The sequence below is a fragment of the Neodiprion pinetum genome, chromosome 6 (genome assembly GCF_021155775.2).
Source record: "Neodiprion pinetum isolate iyNeoPine1 chromosome 6, iyNeoPine1.2, whole genome shotgun sequence".
Lineage (NCBI taxonomy): Eukaryota > Metazoa > Arthropoda > Insecta > Hymenoptera > Diprionidae > Neodiprion > Neodiprion pinetum.
Genome location: NC_060237.1, coordinates 11,849,348 through 11,864,425, shown reverse-complemented (window position 1 = coordinate 11,864,425; position 15,078 = coordinate 11,849,348). Strand labels below are relative to the sequence as shown.

At 52.1% G+C, this 15,078-nt stretch overlaps 1 protein-coding gene across 1 annotated transcript; it reads left to right on the top strand.

Moving 5' to 3' along the window:
- Positions 1-13,521: 13,521 nt before the first annotated feature.
- Positions 13,522-14,331, top strand: LOC124221634 (uncharacterized). Its single transcript, XM_046631821.1, has one exon. It carries the CDS (start codon positions 13,522-13,524, stop codon positions 14,329-14,331), a length of 810 nt encoding a protein of 269 aa, XP_046487777.1.
- The last annotated feature ends 747 nt before the right edge of the window (positions 14,332-15,078 follow it).

Genomic DNA, 15,078 nt, shown 5'->3' with positions numbered 1-15,078 from the left:
CCTTGCGATCCTTCCATGTAGCTCCGTCTGGCTCCGGATCAGCTCTTCGAATGAACGATCCATGATTGCGGTGGGTGGTTATATAGGAAGACGAAGGTGCTATGTTGACGCGTTGACCTTGTCCTCTGTATCCGGCTCGAAGGACCAATAAATGTGCGTTGTTCGACCGAGCCGCTTGGAAGGTGTGAATCGCTTGGAATCAAAGATGATTTGTGGTGTTGAGTTTATTTTGTATAATGCTAATTATTTAATTTATTTACAATATGTACAGTCATTTACGCGGTTTCCAAGTAATACATGGTGCAGTTTTAGTAACAATGCAATGTGGTGGAGGCGTTAGTGTTGATGTCAGTCGTCTAGGGAGATCGGTCGGTTTGATGCAGTTGATCTTTGTTGGTCGCTGACCGAAGCCAGATAAAAGGAGTCCGTCATAAAACGTGGTGTCGTCAAGTCTGTTGTGAAGTCAGTCAGCTTGGTCAGTCAGTCGTTGTAGCGGCGATGAGTTGAAGCAGTGTCGTTTGGAGTCAGTTGGGAGCGTCAAAGCGTTGAACCCGAAGTGTCCTGCCGATCGGTCTGATCGGCCGTCTCTTATTCCAGCCTCGGTGGATCTTTGATAGCGGGAGACCACGTTCGGTGATTACGCAACGCGCTCAGCTGCGTGGGTGGCGTGAGCGGCGTGCGTGACGTCACACTTTCTTTTGGGTCGCGTGATTGGAAAGCACGCGAGGCTGGTTTCCTCGCGTGAGTTGGAAGGCGCGCGACCAATGAGTTGTGTTCACGTTGTTGTGAACAAGTATCATTTAATTATTTTGTATTATTAGTACTAATTACTCACTATTTCTCAATTATATCTTCAGATCTTTATTTCTAATTCATTTTTATTTTTATTATTATGTTACTTATTTTATATTATTTTTTCTTATTCTGTTATATTTCTTTTCTACTTATTATTCTTAACCTAATTACCAACTTATTTTTAGTTATTCCATAGCTTTGTAATTTGGCTCAGGGTGCTACCAAGGCATAATAAATTGAACAATCAATCAATCAATCTTCTCCTCGGGGCACGGCCACTTTTCCGCCCCCCCTGCTGATGGGGAGGTCTCCTTCCTCTTTGAGGTCTTCCCCTCCGCTCCCGCCAGCTCGTGTGCTCGTGTGATGACTGCTTCTGGTGCTGTATTCCTTTTACCGTCTGGGCGGCCTTGTCCGCGGTTGCCCGTGGAACCTTGGCCCCTGCCAGCTCCTCTTCCATGCGTCTCCACGCCCGCTCGACCTGTCTGGCGACGATGGCTGCCTTTGCAGTGTCTTCTTTCAGCGTAATATTCGTGTTTTTGTGAGAAAATGACCGAGAACTTACCTCGCGCACAATAAATCGGCGTCCACGATGTACCCTGGATCTAAAACAATATCGCGAAATTTCTTGGGCGCTTGGCGTGATTAACACGCCTCGAAATCGGTAATGCGAAATACCGCGACCATATACTCGATAGCTCAGTACTGCGGAGAGGGGAGGGGTAATTTTTGGGTAGAGAGAGATACAACACACGTAAGCCAACGCGTGGTTTGGCCAAATCACTATAAGATTCCAATAATATATTTCTAGTCAGCGATAATACAAAAAAAAAAATAAAAATAATAATAATACTGCGAAAGTCGTTCTTCGCGATTCCAAATACAAATGCTTAAATTTAACCCGAAAGAAAAAAAAAGAAGGAACAAACAAAATAATAAAAAAAAACGAATAAATCTAGAAGACCTCTACGGCCTACGTGCGCTAGTCGCCGTCTTAATAATACCCTAACTCACGAAAACCAAAAACAAAATGTTGACTCGATGCGCTGCCCGCGATCGTCCTCTACTACGACTCTATTCGTCACTTAATCATAAACCGCTAGACAAAAACGTAATCGAGATCATAATCGACTCGCCAATCGCGATCGTGATTACATCTAGGTGATGTCTTACTCCTACGTGCGCTCGTCGCCACCTTACTGATACACAATAATTCATAAAATAAACCAAAAAGACGTGACCCGACGCGCTAATCGCAACCGAATTAATAAATCTAGGAAGCTTTCCTTTTCGTGCGGGAGTGTAGCGTATTATGACGCATCCGAGCTCCAGTCGTAGTCACTATTTCCACAAAGTTCGCAACCCTTCCCGCTACACCGAGCATCTATGCACAGTAACACGCGACCCCCACGAGAGGTGACCCTTTTTACATACGCAGACTCGACGAGACCCCGTGCAGCGGAATTTGGCCACACTCAATTTCGAACCGAAATTGTTCCCCACTCGAAACCGTGACTCTACGCGAGACTTTACAGGGATCAACTTGACTCTACGCGTTATCGCGAAAACTGAGGCTACGGTCATCATCAAGGAGATCGGCAAACAAATTTCGAGCGCTACTCTAACTCAAGGATTAAGTGGGCCGACCGTTTACCAGTGTGCCAATCTAACTTGCGCTCGAAATATGCTCGCAAAGAATTACAAGCGCTTACCGCTCCGCAGCCACACGAGGAATTCCCCGACCCCAGTTTCCGCCATCGTACACAATTTCTTTTTTTTTTTTGTTAACTTCTACTCGCTACTATTGCACCCACCGCGTAACGTCGCCAGGACTCAAGTGACGAGTCCTGCAAATCGGAGCCGCAATTCGAACATGCCCCGAACATAGGCGCTATCCGTAGTCAAAATTCTCCCGATCTAATTGGGGTTCTCGTTACGAAACTCTTACAGCCTAGCGTATCGCTATCGTTCAATTCCGCTGTCGCGGGGTGTTGATTGGCTGGCCAGTCTCTGGTACCCCGTAGCTCGACAGTGGCGTGGTGACGACTTCGCGAGGGTACCTGTCGTCAGTTGGGCGATGGCGGGGGGGCGGGCTACGGCTCGCCGGCCACCAACGGGAATCTCGTCCGCCTTGGGTTCCCTCGCTGCAGAGCTCTCCGTTGACGCTCTCTCCGTAGCCTTGCCTGAGGCCCTCCTTTCGTCGCGATCCACCGCGATTGCCATCCGGTAACGTCGTTCGCATTTGCTGCCGATCCCCTGTCTGAGGCCGCATTTACTCGCCACCCAAAAAAAAATTAACAAAAATCCTGAAAAGTCGTATTCGCTAGACCGACTATGGTCCTCTCTCAGAGTCTCGGATGCGTGACCGTTGTCCTGGCGCTCTTTTTTGGAACGAGCCGCGGTCTGCTCTGCGGGCTCCCTAAGTTTAGGTTCCGTCTAGAGTTCGGGGAGCCGTGTGGAACGCGCAGTAAAAATACCATGTTACAACTCCCCCCCCCCTAGACGGATCGCGGGGTGACAGAGCGCCAGCGCCAATTCCCGCGAGCCGAACTCCTCGAGTGACCGGAACCTAGGGTCCATGACGTCAGTATGTCAGGGTGCTCCCTCCCAATCGACGGCATGCACAACCCACCAAACCACAAAAAAAAACAATATAATTTTTCTTCATTTATTCCTTACGGCTAGTTCTATACAACGAAAGAAAAAAAAAACAACAAAAAAAAAAACGAGAGAGAAAAACAAACGGGAAAAAGAGAGAAAGAGAAAAAGAAACAATGGAGACTGTACGATATTAAAAGCTAGGTGGGGCGGGATGCTCGCGAGGTCGCCCGGCTGGTGCGCTGAACTCCGCGTCCTCGACCGGAGTCGGCGAGGGTGACCACCAGGGGCTGGATGTCCCCCCAATGGGCCCTCAGGTGGTCGTCTGTCAGGATATGTCCCAGCGCGGCGCGGGCCCGCGGTGGCAGGTCCCTGACCCGGGGAACCGGCTCCTGGACAGGTCGCGGCAGCGGCTCGCCCCTCTCCTGGGCGGCTTGCGCGGCCGGGGTGTGATTTTCGCACGGCCCGCTGGGCCGTCGCCAGCACTCGGGGCAGGTAAACTTCGTCTGCCCCGGCCACCCGCACTGACGGCAGAAGAACCCAAGGAGGGCATAGCACCTGGGGTAGCTATGCCCCTTCTCCCAACAATTGAAACAGGCTCCTTGCGGTAACCACCTCCTCCACTCTTGCTGTGGTGCCCCCCGGGGCCACGGTCCCCTGGCTGGTGGGATAGGGGGGGTAACGGCGCCCGGCCCGGGCAGTAGCGCAAGCTGCGCCGCATCGCGAAACGCCCGTAACACTTCCGGGTCCTCCGCGGCTGTGTGGTGCACTGTTGGGAAAGTAATAGTGGAGGTAAAGTATACCGCACTCGCCATCTCAGAGCGATACGCCCCCCCTCCCATCACTACGCCTCCCCAGACTCCACGTTCGGCTTCAGATCCTTTATATGGTGTTTTCCGAAACACTTTCCCTCGCTATTTTCCAACTCATACACGACGGGCGAGATTACGTTAGCGACACGAAACGGACCGGTGAATTTCGGCGCTAATTTTGCGACGACCTGTTGGGCAGCTGACGACAGGACTCGGTTTCGCTTCCAAACCCAATCCCCTACTTCGAAACGGACATCCCGGTGCCCTTGGTTATAGTAGCGCGCCTGTCGCTCTTGGGCTTCTTCGAGATGTTCCGTCACTAAGTCACGCAATTCACATAACTTCGCCATTCGGTCTTCCCATACTTCGGGATGGGGAACGGGGATTTCCGCGGGACCTTGCACTAGCCGTCGCAACGGCATCCGTGGTTTGGGATCGCGACTTAAGTTTAAAAACGCGGGACTGACTCTTAGTGAGCTATGCACAGCGGAATTGTACGCAAATCGAAATTCGTCAAGGTGCACATCCCAGTCCCGGTGATCTGCCTCGATGTAGGACACGATCATGGTTTTTAATACGCGATTCACCCTTTCCACGGGGTTAGCTTGCGCGTGATACGGCGGTACCTTTGCGTGGGTAATATTGTACGCAGCGCACAGCTCGTCGACGGCCTTATTTGCGAATTCCGTGCCGTTATCCGTCAGGAGCACCTCCGGGGTACCCCATCGGGACAACACGAGATCTTCTAGCGCGGCAAGAATATTCTTCGCGTTTGATTTTCGCAAGGGCGCTACCTCCGTCCATCGGGTAAACAGATCCTCGAAAACTAAAAGGTATTCGAAACCGGCACGACTTCTGGGAAATGGACCCATGACGTCAGCCGCAACTACGGTCCAGGGCGTGTCGACAACCCGTCAACCCATAAGGCCCGCCGGTGGCGCTTGTTGCACCTTACACTCTTGGCAGCGCTCGCAAGCCCGGACCATCAAAACGATATCGCGATACATTCCGGGCCAGTAGTAGTCGGCTTTCGCTCGCGCGTAGGTTTTTTCAACGCCAAAATGCCCTGCCTGGGGGTCTTCGTGGACATCTGTAAAAATTCGCGACCGCTGCTCCCTCGGGAGCACTAATTTCCACGGCGCCAAGTCCGCTAGTATTGGTTCGATTAAGGGGTCCGCCCGCCGATGGTATAGCCGCCCCTCGACTACCGATCAAGTCCGGAACTTGTGTGGGTAGTCCAGGACGTCCTGGACGCGGTGTTGGTACCAGGGATCGACGACGGCTTCCCAGGCGGCCTTACGCTCCGTCCCTGGCCTGTCGTTCCCAGCGACATCGAGGGCGGCCAGCGTCTCCGTTCCCCCGTCTTCGCCCTCGTACATCCGCGATAAGGCATCTGGCACATGGTGCATCGCTCCTTTTCGATGTTTAATTTCGCAATCATATTCGAGCAAATCGAGCGCCCACCTAGCCAGCCGACCCGTTGGATTCCGCAATTCCCGCAACCACTTTAGACTCGCGTGGTCGGTTATCACTGTGAAGTGATACCCTTCCAAGTACGCTCGCAACTTCTTGCCGGCCCAAATCACCGCGAGGCACTCCTGTTCGGTTGTGGAATACTTCCGTTCCGCGTCCGACATGGTCCGACTCGCGTACGCGATCACATGCTCAATTCCACCAATAGTCTGTGTCAAGACTGCGCCGAGACCAAAACTACTCGCGTCGGTCTGCACGACGAACTCATGCTCAAAGTCGGGACACGCTAGAACCGGAGCCGACGTCAACGCGGCTTTTATGCGTTTGAACGCCGTTTCCTGCTTGCCACCCCAGCCCCATTTCTTATCTTTCCGCAACAACCGGGTAAGGGGTTCCGCCACACTCGAGAACTCGGGGATGAATTTCCGATACCACGAAGCCATACCCAAAAATCGCCTCAATTGCCGTAGGTTTTCCGGCGCGGGATACTCTAGAATAGGTTCCACCTTGTCGGCATCGACCTGTAGGCCGTCCTGGTTCACCTTGAACCCTAGATACCGAACTTCGCTACGACAGAACTCGCACTTTTCCGGGTTGATGGTAAGCCCAGCCAATACTATCCGTTCGATAACGCGAGATAGCCGTTTTAAGTGCGAACGAAAATCGGTGGTCACTACAATAATATCGTCGAGATACGCGAAGGCATGCGGCTCCATCTCTGGAGTAATTAATTTGTCAATTAACCGCTGGAAGGTGGCTGGGGCTCCGGTAAGCCCGTATGGCATTCGCACGAACTGGAATAATCCGCGACCTGGGACCGTGAACGCCGTTATTTCGCGACTCTCGTGGGTCAAGGGAATCTGGTGGTAAGCTTGACTCAAGTCTATAGTCGAGATGTATTTGGCTGACCGCAATTTATCCAAGATGCCGTTCATAAACGGTATCGGGTACGCATCCTTCTTTGAAACGCTATTTACTTTTCTGAAGTCCAAGTAATACCGATATTTTCCGTTTGGCTTCTTGACCATCACGATTGGCGTCGATCACGAACTTTGGGAGGGTTCGATTACTCCATCCACGAGCATGCGATCTACCTCCTCGTTAATAGCCCCCTGCACTTGCGGGGATACTAGATAGTACCGCTGCTTGATAGGTGCGCTTCCCTGCACGTCTATTTCGTGGTCCGCGAGATGGGTGAGGCCCAAGTCTCCCGAGACTTTCGGTAATTCCTTCGCTAAGAATTCTTGTAATTCTCGATTCTCGCTATCCGCTAGCTCTACGATGCCGCTACAACCTGACACATCGGTAACTTGGATCGGCCGACCCTCCTCAAATCTTTCCTCGTGTTCCGGAACATTCGCGATCCTCCATGATTCGCGCGCACCGTCAATCGAAAAGCCAAATTTTCGTACAAAATCCATGCCGAGGACGCAATCTCCAACTAAGGTGGGGATAATCCGCAACGAAAACTCATGCGCGACACCCAGCAACGTCATCGGAAGCTCTACCTCTCCGGTTATTGCCTCTACCGATCCATTCGCCAATACGACACTCGAACAGCTGGGTGATTTTACTTGTCGTCCGTACTCTAACGCGATCTGGTATCCGACCGTACCGAGAAATGTTCGCGACGAGCCGGTGTCTAACAACGCACTGACCCATATGCTCCCGATACATACCCGCAAAAACCAGCGTTGGCCGAACTCCATGGTCTGCGTCGGAAAGCACGTCGCGATTTCCCTCTCGACGCCACGAAATGCCGTGGTGCCTTCCACTCGGGGCGCCGCGCCGACACTTAGCGAGGCTGCCCGTCCTGGTTTCCCGAACACCGCGGACAATCCGTCGAATAGACGTCGTCGTATCCGCAATGGTAGCAAAAGATTCGCAATGGGTCCGGACAGCTATTAAACCGGTGACCGGGACGATGGCAATTCATGCACAAGTTCTCGTCCCACACCTTGTCGCCACGAAATTGTACGGCCCGGGGCACGCGCGTGGCTGGCTGGTTGGCCGAGGGGGCCGCTCCACTGCTCGTTCCTCGCGCGGGTCGCTTCGGCGAGGTCGGCCTCGTCGAAGCCGGGCTTCCGCCACTTGGCTGTGCGCCGCTCGATTTGTTCCTTTGGGTCGCTATTGCCACTGCCTTCAACAATTTCTCCTCAAGCCCCTTTACCTGGGCCGCTAGCAGCTTCTCTATCGTCTGCGCTACGGTTACCTCGACCCCCGGCTCCGCGATCGCGGCTAACCCGGACTCGCCCCGAGTCGCCACGGTCTTGGTCCGGCACGCTAACTCGCTAATAAATGATGCCTTCGGCGTGGGCGGGGGGTGGTATTCGCGAGACAGCGCGAGATTTCTTTCCCACTCCGTGGCGAGATAAATCAATTCGCTCCACGTTCGAATTTCCCTTCTACGGAGGACTTCGCGAATTTCGGGACGCAAGTTCTTAAAGGCCAAAGCCAGTTGCTGCTCCATCGTATACGGACGCGGCGTCCGCCTCAACAACCCCCGAACGCAGGATAAATATTCCGTCACCGACTCGACCGGTCCCTGAGTTCGCGACCTAGCCTGATCCTCCACCCGGCTTCCTACTGTCCCGTCCCCGAACCACAAACGCAACGCCGCGCGAAACTCGTCGTACGTGACCCAGCTATCTCTCTCGCAACGCAACCATTCCAAGGCTACGCCCGAGAAGATCATCGTGACCGAACTCAACACTTCGTTTTCGCTCAATTCCGACAGACTTCGCCATTCCTCCAATCGCGTAAGGAAATCCTCGACACTCGGCTCGCCAATCCCCGAGAACTTGAGGTTCCAACCTCGCAAGGCCCTCGGGATGTCACGAATCGTTTCCAGGGTACGCGATTCCATAATTGGATCCCGGGCCCAAGCCGGCAGGGCAGCGGTCGCCATGTCGCGAGGAATTGTTGCGGGGTCGTAGTAGAGGACGATCGCGGGCAGCGCATCGAGTCAACATTTTGTTTTTGGTTTTCGTGACTTAGGGTATTATTAAGACGGCGACTAGCGCACGTAGGCCGTAGAAGTCTTCTAGATTTATTCGTTTTTTTTTATTATTTTGTTTGTTCCTTTTTTTTTTTTCTTTCGGGTTAAATTTAAGCATTTGTATTTGGAATCGCGAAGAACGATTTTCGCAGTATTATTATTATTTTTATTTATTTATTTTTATTATCGCTGACTAGGAATATATTATTGGAATCTTATAGTGATTTGGCCAAACCACGCGTTGGCTTACGTGTGTTGTATCTCTCTCTACCCAAAAATTACCCCTTCCCTCTCCGCGGTACTGAGCTATCGAGTATATGGTCGCGGTATTTCGCATTACCGATTTTGAGGCGTGTTAATCACGCCAGGCGCCCAACAAATTTCGCGATATTGTTTTGGGTCCAGGGTACATCGTGAACACCGATTTATTGTGCGCAAGGTAAGTTCTCGGTCATTTTCTCCGAGTGACCGAAGAGCGGGAAAAATCCACGTCACAGTATATATAATAAATCGAAAAACTCATCTTTGACTACAGCGATCTACTCCTTCCACGCGGCTCGATCGAACAACTAGCTAGCAACAAATAGCGAACAGTGATATTACAATGAAATAATACTACTTAACAATCAATAAACTGAGATTCGAAATTGGCTGTATTGGTTTTGGAAATTGCTTTGCCATTAGCGTATGCTGTTATTCATTCAATAGAAAATTTCTACCTATTATTGGAATATTCCTTTCTTTAAACTTTTGAAGACTTTCTAAAACTTGCTAAAACTTTTGAAAACTTTTGAAAACTTTTGAAAACTTTCTAAAATTTTCTAAAACTTTTTGGTGACTTAACTTCAGGGTTATGGTGTACCGCATGACAAAGCTATGAAATAATGCTAATTATACCATCAATAAACTGTGATTAATAAATGTTTTTATTTCTTTTAACAGATGCTGTCTCCCAAAATACATTCATATATATATTTTAGATTTATTTGAATAAATTATATTACTCAAAATTAGGTGTAACTGTGATTCGAAATAAATATAACTACAATAAATTCTATCAATATTTTTTTCTACGCATAATATTTACACTTGTTTTGTTTTGTTGAATGGACAGAGAGATCTCGCGAGAGACCCCGCGCACTCCTTGACATACCACTTCTTCAACCGCTGAACATTTTCGAAAGCGCAGTTGTACCCCGTTGAAGCGTTTCCATGGTAATCACAGCACCAACCCGCCTCTTCCATATGTTCCAGTTTTTCCAGTGATGGTGGTAAAATGTGTAAATCTTCCAAGTTTATTACGTGTTTTGCCCCGTCAAGGATCTTCGATAGCCACCGTTTCTTCTCCTCACTTTTGACATATACATAGCATGCATATTTAACAGCCTTTGTTACAATTTTCTGCACCTCAGCATAAGGTTCGATTCCCGCATTCCATGGTATTCCGTGAAAGTTGTGTATTAGTCAAGCGTCAGTAGCCTTGTGTTCAGCTGGTAGATCTGCCCAAGCGTACGGTGGTTTGAAGAGAATGCGACTTAGATCCGATAAGTTTATGTTTATGATGCAAAGTTCCTTGGGTATAAATTTATCGTCGGGGCTAACGAAACTTTGAATGTCCATGATCATCTCCATATTGCAAATTGAAACGGTGCTTTTTCTTATGCTTTTGTTAACTATGCTCAAATTGTTCATCTGTCACACAAAGATTCAAATTTGTTGTATTCGCTCCCATGATATTTCATTTGTAGAATGCCCTCGATTATCGTCTTCTGCATTCCGTTGAATTGCGCCGCATCATTTTCCATGAGACTTACGATTCGAGGGGGTAAAAATATTTCGAATTGCTCATTTAGCGCGAGCAGAATACTCGTGCCGTACTTAGTATTTACACGTCTTACCCCCGTCACGTTGTACTCGTTCCCAACCTCCAGATCCGATATTCTCTTAGTGGGCAGCATCTCCAGGCGACAGACGGGGTTGATTTTATTCAGATCTATGACGGTCGATGTAGATTTTATAAATTTGACGTCCTATGGATACTGAAGTGCACAATAGGAAAACTATGAGAACAATATAACGTGTAGAATAAGCTCGCGATTTATATGTATACCAACCGGCCACACAATCCCCCTTCATAATAAATTTTTGCGCGTGAAAGCTTACGGGCCATCATCATGATCGACATTCCCAGCCTATCTAATTGCTGTGTCGCCATCCGGTCAATTAGCACAAAAAAAATGCATTCGAAGTAGGTTGAAAATATTATTCATGAAACGGTATATTCCGCCGGCCATTTTGCAATACCGCCCCGTTATCCTGCATCGTCATCCTGCTTTCACCGACTGCATGCCCCGTCATCTCATGTCAGCCATCTTACCTCGCCATCATGTTGTTCACATAAGTTGGGTTAGGTTAGGTTGGGTTAGGCCGGTAACACACTGACCGCATACCCCGTCATCTTATGTCAGCTATCTTGTTGTTTACATTGGTTTGGTTGGGTTGGGATAAGTTAGGTTAGGTTAGGCCGGTAACACACCCCCACGTCGGTTTTCACCTTGTCGTGGTGTGGGGACTTGTTGGTCGCAATGAATCCAGGGGACCCGACGCCTGGGATTTCAAAATCCCCAGGCGAAGGCGAGCCTAGACGAGCAACTACTAAGCACAACCGGCTCAGCCTCTGAGGCTGGGTGAGGGAATGGTGAGGAATGGATGAGAGATGAGAAAATAGGATGTGGTCGGGGTCTCTGAGGATATTTCACCGAGACTAGCCAAGGTCGGACTAGTAATCTGGCCGGCCGGAGCTGCAAAAAATGTCCGTACCTTTCCTGTGGTTTTCTGGGAATCCGCGGGTTTGAAGTGGGAAAACAGCTATTTGCAGCTGTCTGGAGCCAAGCGGAGGGTTGAATCTTGGACCTCAGGCGCATGTATGGAGGATGACCTGGTCAGTATTTCCTCATACCCGAAGCCGGTAGGGTATTTCCAGCAAGGTCTTACCCGAATGGAGGCCTACCCTGGCATGGATTGACAGGGGAATCCCCCGGACGGAAGACCCTAAAGAGGTAAGGGGGTGGGGGGATAGTGCGGATAGGGCTGACCACCCGACAAGCTGAAAGCAGCTTCTGTGCCAGTACGGGGTTAGGGTTCTATCCGGCGGGGATAAATGCTGCCCCGCGGTGCAGCTGCCATGATGGCCTAACCGTCGTTAAACATAATACATATAAATATGGCTCAACTTAAACAAAAAACCAACAAAACAGAGAACGAGATTGAGTACGAAGTCTTCGAGGTGGATCCCTTTGCGAGAAGGACCAGCATCCACCGGTCACCACCACCGCCCAAGCGGATCACCAGCATGGAGGTGCAGATGAGGGAGTCGGCGCCCGTCGAGACACCACTTGTCCTCATCGACGTAGAGGCGCCGAAGGAGGGTGCGCAGGAGGGCGTGCCTAGGCTGAAGGGAGCGATCCCGAAGGCCAGAAACGAGGGAGCGAGGACGATGAGCTGCCCTGGGGAGGTAAGTCTGACCACACAAAATGTGCAGGAGGCAGGCGGGCGGGAATCGCTAAAGACCCTGATTACACTTATTGAGGGAATGATGGGCTTTGCGAGGTCCCACAAAAACACCCATGTCGCCCTCAAAGAAGACCTGGCGAAGGCGGCCATTGTTGGCAGGCGTGTCGCGCGCGCTTGGAGCATAATGGAGGATGAGTTGGCCGGTACCAAAGTACCGCGGGAGTCCGGTGACAAGGCCACGCAGACAGAGGCGCGGCAGCTGCAGCAGAAACAGCAGAAGACGGCGGCATCCACCAAGACGAAGTAGATCTCCCCCTCAACCGGAGCCGCGGTAAAGAGGCTGCGCCCTGAGGAGAAACAAAGGAGAATGGGACAGCAGGAGGACTGGAGCGAGGTGGTGAGGCGAGGTCGCCGCAAGGCTGTCGCCCTAGCACCATCAGCGTCAGTAATCAAGACGGCCGCGACCATTAAGCCCAGGCCCAGAAAACCGGTTAGGCCGGACGCCGTCTTGATCAAGACGGAAGGAGGGCAGAACTACGCCGAAGTCCTCAAGAAGGTCCGGAGCCAAGTGGACCTGGATAAGGTGGGTGCCTCCATTACTGCGGTCAGGAGGACCAGAGGGGGGGATGTCCTCCTCGAGCTGAAGGCCTCGAGCGGCGCTCAGGCCCTGAAGGAGGCCGTCGTGGGAGTTCTGGGTGGCCAGGCCAAAGCCTCGGCGCTGGAACCGTTGATGACCATCGAGGTTAGAGACCTTGACGAAATCACGACGGCAGAGAAGATAAGGACGGCCCTCAGCAGCGCCTTAAAAGCGTCGCTTGAGGGTGAGATAAGGTTGAGAAGCGGTTTTCGGGGCACACAAGCCGCTGTAATCAAGATGCCAGAGCGGACTGCCCGGAAGCTGATGACGATTGGGAAGATGAAGATCGGTTGGACCGTCTGCCGGATCCGGGAAAGGATCACGGTGGACAGGTGCCACCGATGCTAGGGATATCGGCACCACGCTGCCCAGTGTCTCGGCATCGCCAAGTCAGATGCGTGCAGGAAATGCGGGGAGAGGGGGCACAAGGAGAAGGAGTGTCCCAAGTCAAGTCCGAGGTGCACGCTATGTGCCGACAAAGGCGTAAGGGCGGACCACTTCTCCGGGAGCGGCAGATGCAGCGCATTCAGGGAGGAGCTCCAGAAGGCCAAGCTGCGGCATAATAGGCGGGCCACCACAAGAGTGTCCAACCACGGGAAAGTGAAGAGAACGGGACGGGTGAGCGTAGAGCCGGTGATGTTCTCCTCCACCACAATGGGAGTGTTGTTCGGGTGGAGGCTCGAGTTTGACACCTCAATATGCCAAGAGTGAGGAGGAACACCAGCACGGGACCCGGGGGCAGGCCTGGGGTAGTAACACTCCAGGTCAACCTGAACCGGAGCCGTGCCGCCCAAGACTTGCTGACCCAGACTGCCGCGGCGCAAGGGGCCGGGATATTAATTGTCTCGGAACCCAGCAGCGCGAGAAAGCAGGGGAACTGGATGGTAGACCGGAAGGGGGACGCGGCGATACTAGCGACGAACAACCTCCCGGGCACCCTCACGCTGGAGGGAAGAGGGGAGGGGTTCGTCTGGGCGAGAACGAGTGGCTTAACCGTCTTCAGCTGCTATTCCTCGCCCAACGTCGCGCCCAGCGATTTCGAGGCGCAGCTAGACGATCTGGAGAGCTGCGTCAGGGCGGCAGGGGGTAAGACCTTAGTCTCCGGAGACTTCAATGCGAATTCGCCCAGCTGGGGGTCCGCGAGGCTGGACGAGAGGGGCCAAGCCGTTGCTGAATTTTTGGCACGGCTTGATCTGACCCCCATTAACGTAGGCGGAGCCCCAACCTGGCAGAGGGTCGGCACTGGCGCTGCATCAGTAATTGACATTACAGCAGCCAGCCCCAGCGCGGTCCCGGAAGTCATGGATTGGCGAGTACTGGACGACGAGAGCTTGAGCAACCATCACTACATATATGTATATAAAGTGGAGGCCCAGCTCAGCAGCGACGCGTACCATGTACCAAAGCAGCGAGGACACCGGATAACGGGGATGGGTCACGAGAAAGCTGCACAAGCAGGCCATGACGAGATACCTCGAGCGGGAGAAGGACCTTATGAACAACGGTAGGACCGATGTGGACACGCTGATGGCCAACATCGCCAAGGTATGTGATGCGGGTATGCCCAGAAAGAGGCCCCCCAGAGACAGAACCGCGGTGCACTGGTAGACGGAAGACATTCCGCAGCGCCGACGGGAGTGTGTCCAAGCGAGAAGGCAGGTGCAGAGAACCAGGGCCAGGGGAGAGGACGTGAAAGCTAGCTCCGCGAGGTATAAGATGGCGAAAAAGGCCCGCAGGGACGACATCAAGGCCAGCAAGGCGAAATGTTGGGAGGAGTTAATTAGACTGGTGGACGACGACCCGTGGGGACTCCCATATAAGCTCGTAACCAGAAGGTTGGGGGGGTTGCGCCAGTCGGACGACCCACGGACGATCGAACGCGTGCTTGAGGAGCTCTTTCCAGCGCGGGTGGAGCCAGAGTGGCAGAGCCAGCGGGCACCGGATGAGCGAAGGCCGGAACCTTTCACAGTTGCGGAGCTGGTATCGGCCGCTAGGATGCTAGGTAGGGGAAAGGCACCAGGACTGGATGGCATCGCGAATGAGGCCCTGACAGTGGTTATCGAGCACAGCCCGGAGCTGCTGCTGGCAACCTTCAACGGGTGCCTGATCAAGCGGGAATTTCCTGACAGCTATAAGAGACAGAAACTGGTACTGCTGCCCAAGGGACCAGCAGAGGAAGGTGGGCTGCAGAAATATCGGCCGATCAGCCTATTGGACAGGACGGGAAAGCTGAAACAACGACTGATCCATGCCAG